The 15,022-nt window shown below is 35.8% G+C and overlaps 1 protein-coding gene across 3 annotated transcripts in view; it reads right to left on the bottom strand.

Annotated features, from left to right (window-relative positions):
• Positions 1–466: 466 nt before the first annotated feature.
• The window catches only part of CUL3 (cullin 3), a 122,388-nt gene continuing 107,832 nt past the window's right edge, over positions 467–15,022 (bottom strand). For all 3 annotated transcript variants that reach the window (XM_051848110.2, XM_051848111.2, XM_051848112.2), the window contains 3 exons: positions 6,956–7,142; positions 2,703–2,848; positions 467–939 (listed from right to left, as the gene is read on the bottom strand). In XM_051848110.2, coding sequence (XP_051704070.1) covers positions 808–939; positions 2,703–2,848; positions 6,956–7,142 — 465 coding nt within the window. In that variant the 3' untranslated portion in view covers positions 467–807. The remainder of the gene's footprint in view (positions 940–2,702; positions 2,849–6,955; positions 7,143–15,022) is intronic.

Below are 15,022 nucleotides of genomic sequence, written 5' to 3'. Positions count from 1 at the left end.
CAATAAATGAAATAAAAACATCACCCTATACAATCCACTATTAGCAGTGAGTACAACAGCAAAAATTATTGTACAATTTATACATACTAAAATATTTTCTTTCTCTAGAAATAACTCAGAACAAAACCTAATCACTGTTAAGACTTAATTTGGGAAATCTCAAATTACAATAGGGAAAAACCAACTCATGGTATATTCAGCCCAAAACAAAGGTTCCCGGTCATAAGGCTATAAGATTAGTAAGTGCAAGTGGTAGAATAAAGCATGCTCAAATTGTATGCCTGGGTCTTTGTATATTTATCAAACTTTTAAATTAAACAAGACTACCTAAAGAAATTTCTTAAGCAAAGCAAGATAATTGGGAATTCTGCATTTCTTTTGCCGTTTTTGTGACCCAACTTACACAATGCGCAAAGTGCTAAGCAACACTACAGAAACACATTTACATCAACACTGAAGACCTGGGGAAATGAAATCCAACAATTTTATTTTAATGAGCTGTATTTTCTAAACTTTTGTTTTATTTTTTCCTGTTTTCATACAGTATTGAAAACAAAACGCGGCACATTCACATTTTCCCGAGGAACTGTAAAGATGATCTCTACAGGGATAAACGTTGTAAAGCCTGAAGCTCAATCAACTGATGTTGAAAACTCTCAAAGGGAGTAAAGGCTTGATCTGAATGGTCTAGAACATGTACTGTAATTTAATAGAAGAGATGGTCGTCTTAATATTAATGATTTAAAAGAACTTCCCAGTCCATGCGAATAGTACAGTCCAAGAGTAAATCAAATTTCTGAGCGCATTTTATGCTACATATGTGTATACTTTGCGATCCTCAGGTGTTCGTGCCAAATATTCTCTCTCAATTAGTCCTTCAATACGTTTCTTAATAACAACTGGGCTTGGTAAGAATCGAGCCTTCAACTGCTGAGTTACCTAAAAAAGAAGGTAAAAAGGACTTATTTCTACCAAAAATTTTATTTTCATATAAACACCAAAAAATACTATCTTTGACCAGAACTAATGTATCACTTTAAGATTCAGGGATAAAACACAGAAAAATTTTAAAGGTTTTATTTAGAACATACTTCCTCACATCAAAATGTATTTTATGCTACATAATGTGTATAAATGTTAAAGTGAATTAGTAGTTAAATTAATTGGAAACCACCTATAATTAACCAATTTGGCACTATTAATTCACAGAACTGGAGTAGCATAATGTGTTTAGGAGCACAATGCTGGACACAGACTACCTGGGTTAAATTCCAACTCTTTATCACTTAACTAACTCTGGGATCTTGGGAAACTTCTGTGAATGCTAAATGAGTTAACAGATGTAATGTCTTGGAATAATGGCCACTCATACCAAGTGCTTGTTTTACCACTCTTCTCTGCATTTCCCAAGGCCCACAGGATTGACAATTCTTTGAAATCTCCAACACTTCATTTAGCAACTAAAATCTACAACATCAATGGCAACAAACCTGCTCTCAACCCACCTGAGATCTCCTTTCCCCTTTAGTCAGTATCTCAACGGACAAGGCACTTTTGGTTTCACTTCATTTACTTCCCAGGACACTGCCATGGATATCCAATCTTACAGTCCAGTGAAAATATCTGGGAAAGCTACCCAGTCATCTAACTGCCAGGTGTTCACCTTGGTCTTTATTTTTGAAATTACTGCCCATTTGCACACCTTGTGATTCTCTTCCCTTGCCATATGATGCTCACTGTGTTTTGTTTTGCTTTGCTTCCATAGCGATGTTCCTGCACTTGCACATAGTTCAGGATTACTGACAGAGCTTGTTAAACCAGACTGCTGGGCTCTACCTGCAGCCGTCTGGGTGCAGCTTGAGTACATGTAGTTCTAACAAGTTCCCAGGTGAGAATGAGGTAGTTGGTCTAGGAATCACATTCTGAAAACAAGGGTTGAAAGGCCTTTCCTCAATGCCATTTGCTATTCTCACTGCTTTCTAAATCACGACGAAGAGGCCTATTCTATAGTTTTCTTTTCTTTTTCTTCAGGCTACCCCCGAGTACCTTAATCCAAACACATGGCTTTAACCTCATTACCACATACTCAATTTCCAATTCAACTTGCAGTCCTCACATTAAAGGCTTCCAACTGACCTAATGGATACTGGCCCTAGATATTCTGAAATACAATAACGTTAATTTGTACAAAATGTTATCAACCAAAATCTGGACCACAGTAGCATATTACCTTTCCCTTTCTGGTTGAGGATCCTCAACTCTTCCCCTCTAATTTACTATCGCCTGCCAATTCTACTTCCCAATTACTTTAATTCACCTTCCTACCCTCTACAAACTCTTCACATAGGCTCTAAGCACTCATCTCTTACTGGATATATTTTAATGGCCTCTTAGTGGGTCTCCTTCTCCTTAAGTTCCCAATTTATAAAATAAAAACACTCAATAAATGGTAAATTAAAAATATTTAAGAAAAAAGTAGAAGTGAAGTTTTTTTTCTTTATTCTTCATGTGAAAATACCCTATTGTCCTTAGAAAGGTATTTTAGTTCAAAGTAAGTGCCATGCTTTTAATAAAGTGGTATGTAACTGTGGCTTACTAATTTAAGTTTAAAAAATTAGCCGAAAACAGTACTTTGCTAAATAAAAGTTGTTAGTAACCTTATTCTCTGCTTCTATGTTACCCCAGTCTTGATGTGTTCTCACCTCTGCTACTAAAACATTGTGCTGCATCTTCTTTCTAGATTTCATTATCCGCACTATAGCAGCTTCTATCTCATGTTTTCTGTCATCGTCTACTTTCTGCCTTGTTTCTTTCCTTTCTGGGTCGGATTCACCTTGTTTGGCAGCAACTAAAATAGAAATAAAAGCATTTGCAATAAATGCAATCAAAACATTTGGCTTATAAGTAATTAATACAGTATTATTTACAAAGAAAAACCAATGGCAACCTCTGAATATATACATACTTATTAATCCAAATACTAAAAAATTTTGAATTTTCAAAAATAAAGAATTTAATATTACGGCAATAAAATAAACTTTCTTTTCATAGAATAAGACACTTCTTTTCCTGAAAGAAAAATGTAGCTGGATCTCTTCAGTAGTAAAATTAACAGCAAACTATTTTTATTATGAGACTTCCACAGGTCAACTAATACTTTACCACCTCAGCTTCAAATTAAACTTCACCAACATTATCTAAAACATGTGAATTGTCATCTAATTCAAAATACAGTTGTAATCTCTACAGCACTGATGAGTGGAAAGAACATGTACTGTCAAGATTCTGTCAGCTAAATAAGTAATTAAAAACACCACTAGGGCATCAGTTAACGGAAATTCCCAACAGTCAAGTTAATTCATTTGTACTTCTTATCTGAATCTTCAACAATTCTATTATCTAACAAATTCTGGTAATACATTTTATGAGCTTTTTATGTCACTATCTTTATCACAAATTCATGCACGCTTTATCAGAACATTACTCTATCCTCCCCTAGTCTTCAAAGCATCTGCTAAGGGAATACAAAAGACAGACCTCTTTCCTACAACTTCATTCTAATTAAAATAGCAGAAAAAGAAAACAGAAGATTGATTTTTGACATATTTGGTCGTTAAAAGGAAACGTGAATTTTCTGGGGGTAGAAATTGGGAAATCACAAACAAGATCTTTGGACACTGCTAACTAAGGCAAGGCAAGAGACAGCACACTCTACAGTTCAGAAAATCATTATGGTGTGCATATCCATTCAGCTGTTTCTAATTAATTAGAATCCTTCAGTAAAAAAATACTGCTTTCAGCATCATTTCCCAGTGTTATTACTAATTAATATCCTAGCAGGCCAGTGCCGCGGCTCAATGGGCTAATCCTCCACCTGCGGCACCAGCACCCCGCGTTCTAGTCCCAGTCGGGGCACCAGATTCTGTCTCGGTTGCTCCTTTTCCTGTCCAGCTCTCTGCTGTGGCCCAGGAGTGCAGTGGAGGATGGCCCAAGTGTTTGGGCCCTGCACCCGCATGGGAAACCAGGAGGGAGAACCTGGCTCCTGGCTTCAGATCAGTGGGGTGCGCTGGCTGCAGCGGCCATTGGGAGGTGAACCAATGGAAAAGGAAGACCTTTCTGTCTCTCTCACTGTCTAACTCCGCCTGTAAAAAAAACAAACAAACAAAAAACAAAAAAAACCAAAACCTAATGTCTTAGCAAAACAGAATGGATGAAAATAACCTATGCATAATAATACTTTTCCTTAAAAAAAAAAAAAAAAAAAGAGGTCATGTGAAAAGTTAAAGTAGAGATACTAGTTCAAATGGAAGTAAAGAGACATAAAAATGAAATAATGTAGAAACTTTGATAGTATCCTAGATTCTAAAAGGTATGAAAGGAATCTTTGAGACAACCGAGGACACAGAAATAAGGTACAGAGATAATATGTAATGCAGTATTACAGTGATGTAGGGAAATATTTCATTCTAAGAAGTATCTGCTGAAGTTTAGAGGGAAAGTGTTGTTTGTGAATCAATTTCAAATGCTGTCACAAAGACATACATACACAGGGGGAGGAAGAGAAAGCATATATGGAAAAATTTCAATGGCTGGTACATAAGAGTACTCCAAAAAGTTTGTGGGAAATAGAATTCAAAGATGTTTATCTTGGTACAAGGAAAAACTGAAATTCACACATATAAGTGGCCTTCAAAAAGTTCAGAGAAAATGTGTATTATGAAAAAACCTATGCATTGATTTTAAAAATTTTTGTATGAAAATATGTATTTTTTAAAATAAGTATTTTATTTAATGTGCTTGGGAAAGCAGGGAAGACAGCCAAGTGCTTGGACCCCTACCATTCACATGTGAGACCCAGGTGGAGGTCCAGGCTTGGCCCAGCCCTTGCTGTCAAGGCGATTTGGGGAGTGAACAAGTGGACAGAATCTCTGTCTCTTCCTCTCTCTCTGTAACTGACTTTCAAATAAAATCTTAAGAAAAAAATGTTGGGGAAATTTTTTGGCTTTGGTCACCTAAATAGGTGTACTCCTTAAATATGCATAAAAAAAGATAAACGAGAAGACTGGTCATAATACATTAAAATATGATGGCTTTGAAAAATGTGAGCACAGGGCCTCACTCACAGAGTCCAACACAACATTCTGTACTTAACGAGAACAGAGGGGTTTGCTTGTTTGAGGGCCTACAAATATAGCTATATGTATGCTGAGGCAAGAGGAGTTTAAGCAGGCAAGTGGTGAGATGGAGAGTACTGTCACCACTGGAAACTGCTGTAGACTAAAACGAATCTAATTCTTTTCAAATATTGAGTATTGTTAATAATTTTGTTAACTTCTTTACAAAACTGCTACTGCTGGCTACAGCAAAAGCAGCGTAAAAGGGAAAGGTCAGAGTCTGTGTTTTTGATGTTACTGAGCCTTTGGCAATTTAAGAAAACCAACGCACCAACATGGTCACAATATTTACTGCCAAAGAGAAAATTTTCACTTAAAAAAATATGACTCAGAGCCAAGATCATCTAAAACCATCCTCAAATGAAAAATATACTTCTTTGCAGAATTTTATCATTGAAAAGAACTTTCAAGAGCTCATCTAGTCAAATCCTTCATCATATAAAACCAATTTCTATTTTAATCACACCTAACATGCTATACACAAACATGTGCTGCATACAACTTAACACCAAAAACTAAAAATTCAGAAATTATTTTTCCACAATAACTGCTCATTACTGGACATGATGCAATCAGGGATTACAAAGATACTTATCCAGGGCAAAGCAGGGTGAACACAGGTAATTCAGATATATATATACCCATATATTTTTTGTGAAATCTAGGATACAAATGAGCACTGAAATTCCCAATCCAAAACCTGCATCTGCCCAAATCTGTAAGCTTAAAGGCCTTGCACTAGAGGAGAAAAGAAATTATATTCCATGATACTTTAAAGATTGTTTAATATTTCTGTGTCACAAAGACTTGGGCCAATCTGGGCTGCTGAGATTACAATGATACAGATCCCAACTATGAGACAAGCTGATCAGGCTTTAATAGACACTCCACACTGGTTCACAAAGCATATATACAAAAAAATCAAAAAGATCAAGGAGGAAAACAAATGAAATATGTACAAAAAGTTCTTGAATCAATGTATTCTGGTAATCATATATTTTTAACACTAATCTTTCACTAAATATCTATTTTTAAATCAGAAAACTATAGGTATTTTAAAAACTGATCTTACCTAGCTTACTCTAAAATACTATTTTACTACACAGATAAATAAGCTGTAATGGATGAAATAGTACTTGGAAGCTTCTCTAAATAGTAATTTTGAAACCAGACAGTAAACTACATGATTTTTAAATATCCCCAAAAGCAGGGTACTTTCTTCCCCTTAAATAAATAGATAATACACACTTCGCGTTATGTTAAATATATAATCGATACAATTTTTCACTATGAACTTAGAAGCCTATACTACAAGCTGTTCAAAACTGTAATTTCTATGTCTCAGAATTCAAGATAATATATAATTTAAGATTTTGAATCCTAAATGTTTATCAAAACATAAACAGTTGTATTTAAAAGACCAAATTTTACATAGGTAAATTTTGAAAAATGGTAAGTGGGCTTTAAAAATAGACTTCCAGTGTCTATTAGTTAACAAGTTAAAAATAATTTAAGTATTAGCATGTCTGCAAAATTTCATTTGCTGAAAAACAAGGAAAGAAGTACCTTGTTCATATTATGAATTACTTTCCAAAATGCTTATTGTACTTGGATTCAATTACATTCTGATACAAGCATTTATCAATAAAAATTGCTTTATTTCTTATGCGTAAGAATCACACGGCACTAGAAAAGCGTTATTTTTTAATAGAAACAGATGAAAATGTTTTCTAGAGAAAAAAATATAATCTTTTTAAGAGGAAAAATATAATTCCAGATACCTGTTTGAATCTTGACTCTGTGTAGTTTGGATGTGAACTGATCGTTAACTGTAAATATGTGACCATTTTCTATTTCCTTTGACTTGGGCTCTTTGGTAAGAACCCGCTGTGTTGGTTTACCACAGGCGAGGGACTGTAGGGCTCTAACAAGCTCTCTTTCAGGGATATCTGTCTCTTGCTGAATTTCCTGAAATTTCATCAGATTGACATAATTAGACTTATTGGAAAATTAAGAGCACATTAGTTAATTAGCAAGTAAATTGACCAAGCAGTGGTTAGAGCAAGGTAATTCTATTAAAGAAATAATTTACAACAAGAATTCCCTGAATATTATGACTTATCATTAAAATCTCATTGTTTAAACAAACTGAAAAAGGGTGATTTAAATTACAAAATATTAAAACATGTTCTTTTTTGTTCCAAGAGATATAATGCCTCATCCAAATATGTCATCCAGTAGAGATTATCAAGAACCTACTTTAATGTTTAGGTAAAAATAAAGTGTTAACCAACATGTAACTACTGATTTTAGAAACATTTTATAATTTTCCTTCCAGGATGAGGTATACTCCTGTTCACTTAATAACATCTTTCCTAGAAAGAGAGTAAAGTGAGCCTAATCGCAGTTCTTCTATTATACAATTAAAATTCACATCACAGGAATAGGCTTGAGCCTAGCTCCTAGCACTGGAGCAGCTTCAGTCTTATGCTTCCTGCCAGTGCAGGTCCCAAGAGGCAATGGTGACTGCTCATGTAGCTGAATTTTAATATCCACATGAGAGACCCTGGACTGTGTTCCTGGCTCCAAGCTTTGGCCCTGGCATTTGGGGAGTAAACCAGCGAAATGGAGTACAGTCCATCAGTCTTCCATAAATAGTTACAATCTAAGTTGACTGTATTTACTGCCTGTGTGTAATCAAATGAAAACAAAAATCTTAAAATCTGGAAATCAGAAAGATTTCTATTTTCAAGTTCAAGATCCAATTTCAGTGATTATATACATTCCTTTCCTTCAAATGATCCTAAATGTGCTGCCAATTTTAATACCAGAAAATTAAAATAACACTATTATTAGAATGGATATATTATGCATGTTAAAAGTGACTTACATATTACAGTTATTGTTTAACTACATTCAAAAAACCAAAAATACTTTCTTAGGGGCTATTTCTCTGGTAATTACAGCTAATTCTCAGAAGTAACTACTGCAATTCACTATATATCTTTCCATACCTTTTCCTATTCACCTATATAAACATGAATACAAATACACACATTTACATTTATGTATATGAACACACCCTCCTATTTACACCTAATATGAGTGTTGTACATAAATGAGATAATAACATAGGGATTTTTCTACTAATTTCTTCAGATTTTCCACATTAGCATAGATATTAAAGCTACATGGAATTCCACAGCATTGCTATCATGATACAGATACAGACTGAGAGTGGATTCAACTTTGTCCTGCTATACCCATTTCTGTCTTTGAACACAACTGCCAGATTTTTTTAAAGAAAACTTCTATAGAAATATATTGGCTTTCTCCAAGTCATAAACATTTTGTATTTGATGGATACCAACAAACTGCCTTTTAAATGCTTAAAAATGTAACCCGTACAACAATGTATGATATCCATTCCCTCACTCCTGTCTTTAGCACCATATTTTTCTTTTGCCTATTTACTGAGCTAAAAATGCTGTGTCATTTTAATTTGTAACTTCTCAGGATCACTAGGAGAGAAAAACCTATCTTTTTATATTTGCAAGGCATCTTTAACTCCTCTTCTGCTGTTTGACTACTTAATATGCCTTGAATGTTTTTCTATCCAATCATTGGTTTAATATTGATTTATTGGTGCTCTTTATAAGTTATGGTTTTCCAATTCTGACACATGTTGTAAATAGTTTCTCCTAGTTCCTATGATTTATGATAACACAGATGCTTTACTGAATTTTTATATGGCTAAGTCTGTCAGTCTTTGTGGGTTTTTTTTTTTTTTTTTTGTGGTGGGAGGAGGGCAGGGAAATTTTAAAAATGAGCCTTCTTAAACCAAGGCTATCAAAAATACCCTATTTTATTATTTGTATAGATTTATGCTTATATTTAGAGTTCCACATATATCTGGAAAATCTGTACTTGATTTGATACACACAACTAAGGTCCTCAAAGTATCCTGCCCTCCCAGGATAATAAACCAGTTAACTTAGTTTGACTGAAAAGAAGCTGATCACATTACAAACACCCACAAAGTATACATCAATCTGGTTCTGGAAACTACTTTGTTCAAATGAGCTGTCTGTGCTTTTACTTTGTGGTATGTTTTGCTTTTAGGGAAAATTTCTTCCTGGGCTTCCCAATCTCAATACCTCTTCCTATTTGCAGAGTGGGGAGGCTTAGCCTACTCTTGTAAATTTTCTTATCCTGATAAAATCTGGGATCATCTTCTTGAGTTTAATTTTAAAAATTAAAATTACTTTGGGAATTTTGATTAGGAATTAATCAAATGTATAGGAGCCTTAAAAATGTCAACATCCTTGTAAAATGTTAAGTTCTCACTGAAGCACATTTACCATTTCCTGATCTTTTACTTTTATTGTCTCCTGGATGTAAATCTTCAAGAAGTATTTCTTGTTAGAATGATTCCTAGGAAGATTAGGATTCTTGATAAAATATCCTTTTCCTTATGTTCTTTCCTGTCTAATGCTGGTCTATAGAAAAGGTAGCTTTTTCAACAAAACTCTTAAAGGTCTGATCACCTGATTATCACACACTGCCAAGCTGACAATCATACTGTCTCCAAATACTGTAAATTCCTTCATTATACTTACAAATGTTCACCCTTCTTTTCTAGCACGTTAGTTAGGAGCTGCAGAGCTAGGTGGAAATAGCAAAAGTAAAAGCAGATGTCCTTATTCCTAACTTTAATAAGGTATCTAGTATTTTACTACCAACCACAGTTATACTTAAGTCTCACATTAGATAAACTCTTATGATGTTAAGGGCATTTCATTCTATTCTTAGGTGGCTAAACGTCTCTTACCCTAGAAATAAAAAGGGCAGAGGGAACACGGGTTTGGCACAGTGATTAAGACGCCTTCATTGTACATAGGAGAGCCTGGTTTGAATCCCGCCTTCTCCACTTCTGATCCAACCTTCTGCTAATAAACATCCTGGGAGGCAGCAAAAGATAGTTCATGTGGTTGGGTCCCTACCACATGTTGCAGACCTGGATTGAGTCCTGGACTCCTGGGTTTGGCCTGGCCTACTCTGACTGTTGTGGGCATGTGTGGAGTGAAAGAACGCACAGAAGATCTCTGTGTCTGCTTTTCAAATAAAACTGAAATACAAATAAAAAAAATGAGGATTTTCTCCTACTATTTTGTAAATCTATACAGATCATCAGTTGGCTTTTGCCTTAACATGATATCCAACAATTCAGAAAATTGTTAATTTTACTATTATATTTTAACTATATTAATGAATTTCCTCATGTTAATGCTTCTTTGTATTCTAGGGATAAATTCCATTTGGACACAGTGCATTATTCTTTTAATACACTGCTGAATATGACTAACATTTATGACTTATGCATTTACACTGACTAACCCATAGTTTCTTTGCTGTATGTTCCTTGTTCAGTTTTAGTAACAAAATTATATTAACCTCATATATTTGCAAGAGCAGTATGTATACTTGGCTTTCTGAGTTCGACTACTGTTTTTAATTTTTTAATTTGTTAACTGGGTTATTCAAATCTTCTACACCTGCCTGCCTCCCTCCCTGACAACTATTTGGTTACCCAGTATTTTGTGGGATTCCTCTGCGGAACTGTCTCTTTGTATTTCTGCTCATTCTCCCTCAAATATTGTGGTTGTATCACTGATGACTATTATAAATTCTTGATGAAATTTGACAGTTTTCTATTTAAATTCAACTGACAGTTAATATTGCTACTGCCCACAATTACTTTTATATTTAATATTATCATAAAAAATTTTAAAGTACAATAAAGAGCGAGAAGAAAAACATTAATAATAACTATCCATACCTCTTTCAAAAGACAAATGCAAGTTACTAAAGTCCAAAGTAGAGACTGTCACTGTATATATTTTCCCTATTTTTAGCTGTTTTGAATCACAATAAATGTGTATGCACTATATGTGTGTATGTGTGTGTGTGTGTGTGTGTGTGTGTATAAAAGGGTGAAAAGGCCTTAGCAGCCTGACTACTGTGGATTAATTATAACACTGGAAATCAAAGCCACTTACTACATTCAACTTTCAAATAGCTCATAATGATCCTAATGTATGTGTGTGTGTTTTAAGATTTTATTTATTTGAAAGGCAGAGGCATGGGGGCGTGGGGATGGAGAGAAAGGGAGGAAGAGCGGGAGAAAAGGAGAAGGAGAGAGAGAGAGGGAGACAGAGGGGGGGGAGAGAGAGGGAGAGAGAGGGAGGGAGGGAGGGAGGGAAAAAAAGGGAGAGAGAGAGGGAGAGAGAGGGAGGGAGGGAGGGAGAGAAGGAGAGAAGGAAAGAGGGAGAGACGGAGAGAGATTTCCACCTGCCGGTTCACTCCCCAGATGGTAGTAACAGCCAGAGCTGGGCCAATCTGAAGCCAGGAGCTTCTTCTGAGTCTCCCACATAGGTGCAGGGGCCCAGGGACATGGGCCATCTTTTATTGCTTTCCCAGGCCATAGCAGGGAGATGGATCAGAAGTGAAGCAGCTGGGACTCGAACTGGCGCCCATATGAGATGCTGGCACTGCAGGCAGGGCTATGCCACAGTGCTGACTCCCTTGATGTGTTTTCAGCTTGTTTTTTTCTTTTTCTTTTTTTACTCTTTGCTGTCTCACTTGGGTGACCAAGAAAACAAGGAAGTGACAGTGTGTGGTCATACTGCAGGTTCTGACTTGGGCTCTTGGACTGTTGAGCAAAAGGAAGCCATTAGCACATGTGGACAATTAAAATACCCACATGGAAAAGTCTACATGGAGATAAACCAAGGCCTCTTACCTAAAGCCAAAACAACTTTGCAAGCTGTATGAGCCATCATGGAAGTCTACTTCCCAACCCCAGTCAAACCACTTAGATTAATGAAATTCGAACTGACATCTAAATGCAACCTCAACAAAGACCTCAAGCCAGAATCACCCAACCAAGCCCATACTGGATCCCTGACTCTTAGAAACCATGGGAGATGATAAATTGTTAGTGGTTGTTTTAAATCACTACGTTTTGAGATCTGTTATATAGTATTAAATAACTAATATACCACTTTACTGAACTCAAAGAATATTCAAAGACAAAGATTAGTTTCTTTTGAAATTGTCAGAGATGAATACTTTTAACTATCTCTTTTAATTCTGGGAGATGATTTCTATAAAAGAGTTAATAAAATTAAAGCAGCACACTACAGAGAAACACACCATATGACTGTAAAACTAAACTACATGTTCTTCTCACAATGGCTAGATCTGAGGTGTGAACAGCCAAAAGGCTTTGAAGTCATAGGTATGGCTTCTATATATATTATGTGTAGCCTTTAGGCTTGCAACTTAGCTTAAATTTCAAACAGGGGGCCAGCTCTGTGGCGCAGCGGGTTATCGCCCTGGCCTGTTGCCGGCATCCCATATGGGCTCCATTTCCAGACCCAGCTCTCTGCTATGGCCTGGGAAAGCAGTAGAAGACGGCCCAAGTCCTTGGGCCCCTGCACCTGCGTGGGAGACCCAGAAGTTCCTGGCTTTGGATCAGCACAGCTCTGGCTGCTGCGGCCAACTAGGGAGTGAATCAGCAGATGTAAGACCTCTCTCTCTCTCCCTCTCTCTCTCTCTGCCTCTCCTCTCTGTATAACTCTTTCAAATAAATAAATAAATCTTTTAAAAAAAATTCAAACAGAGGAATTTTCTATTTTTTTATCTACATCTACTCATTAGCATCAATGATTTGCTGGTTGGAAAAGGGAAAGTTAGCTTTAACCACATTTCTAACAATTCTAATAATGGTTTTGGAAAATTAATTTGCATTTGTGATTATCCTATGTTTTGCCAGTTTTTATAAACTGTGAATGAACATCCACTCTAGTATTTATCAAATAGCCTATTTTGTTTAAAATATGTTGTCCATGACAGTTGTAAATTAAGAACACCTCTGAAAAACATCTGCTAGAGAAAAAATTTAATTCCATTGCTGTCTTAACACATATGATGTTTGAGGTTCTCAATGATTGCTTAATCAATATTCTTGGAATCCGAATCACACTCAAGTTGAAAAAGGTAATAAAAGTGTGCGTAACAATTAGCTACACTGAGGCAAAAAAAAAAAAAAGTACAAAAGGAAATGATCATATTCTCAAGACAGTGTAAAACTGGTATAAGGACAGACAAACTGATGAAACAGATCAGATACTAGAGAGTCCCACCCATATATGGTCAACTGATTTTTTTTTTAAATGAAGGTTATTACGGTAATTCAATGAAGAAAAAAACAGTGCTTTCAAAAAATAATGCTAGAACAAGTAAATGATTGTGTGAGGGAAAAAATGAATCTTAATCCTTACTTCATATTGTATAAAAAATGAACTTGATCATTGACCTAAATGTAAAAACTAAAATTATAAGGCACTCAAAAGAAAACAGAACAAAATTCTTGTACTTTTGGAATAGGCTGTGATTTCCTAACCATAAACTATGAAAGAAAAAAGTGATCAATTACATTGTCAGTATTAATTCTGCTCTTCAAAAACACCATTAAGAAAATGAAAAGGGTGACAAAGTAAAAAAATAATCACAGCATACATATCTGGAAAAGGATTCCTATTCAGAATTTATAAACAATTTTTACAACTTTCAATAAAGATATGAGCAGACACTTCACCACATTCCTGGTATAGGAACACATCAAAGACATACATCATTTGTTATTAAGGAAAGAAAAATTAAACCCACAGTGAGATACAACTGCAAACCCACTACACTGATTTACATTATAAAAACTCTGGGGGATGTGGAACAGTTGGACTTCTTTTCCGCTGATAGTAGGAACGTAAAATGGCACAACTGCGTTGGGACACAGTTAACATCCCAAATGTGTTAACAACTCAGTTGGCCATCAATAGATGAATTTATAAAGAAAACAAAACAAAAGATCAGTCAGAAGTAAAAAAGGAGGGAGTACTAATCCTATACATGTAGACACACGGATGAATCTCAAACTGTACTATGTGAAAGAAGCTGAACACGAACAACACATATTATATGATCTTACTTAGATGAAATTTTAGAAGAGACAAAAACTAATCGACAGTGATACAACACACATATCTGGCTGTCTAAGGAGGTGGGAAGGAATCAACTGTAAGGGAGAGAACGATCCAACATGGGAAGCGAGATACACAGCAGACCCATAGAATGCCAGATGTCCTAAACAGCACTCTGGCCTCTCAGAATCAGCCCTTAAGGCATGCGGATCTGGCTGAAAAGCCCATGAGAGTATTACAGGCATGGAAAACCAAAACACTCTGGCAAAAAAACAAAACAAAACAAAACAAACAACCCTACATGAAAGATCTCCGCGAGTGAGATCCCAGTGAAAAGAAGGAAGTAGCTTTCTCTGAAGGGAGGAGAGAACTCCACTTTGACTATGACCTTGTCTTAAATATGATCCGAGTCGGTGAACTCAAAAGGCTTCCATAGCCTTGGCAACTCATGACAAGAGCCTAGGGTGATTACTGATGCCATAAACAAGAGTGTCAATTTGTTAAGTCAACAACAGGAGTCACTGTGCACTTACTCCTCATGTAGGATCTCTGTCCTTAATGTGCTGTACATTGTGATTTAATGCTATAACTAGTACTCAAACAGTATTTTTCACTTTGTGTTTCTATGTGGGTGCAAACTGTTGAAATCTTTACTTAATATATGCTAAACTGATCTTCTGTATATAAAGAGAATTGAAAATGAATATTCATGTGAATGGAAGAGGGGAAGGAGAGGGAAAGGGGAGGGTTGCGGGTGGGAGGGAAGTTATGGGGTGGGGGGAAGCCATTGTAATCCATAAGCTG

Source organism: Oryctolagus cuniculus, chromosome 3 (assembly GCF_964237555.1).
Source record: "Oryctolagus cuniculus chromosome 3, mOryCun1.1, whole genome shotgun sequence".
NCBI lineage: Eukaryota > Metazoa > Chordata > Mammalia > Lagomorpha > Leporidae > Oryctolagus > Oryctolagus cuniculus.
The sequence above is the reverse complement of the archived record's forward strand: the minus strand, read 5'-3'. Positions and strand labels throughout refer to the sequence as shown.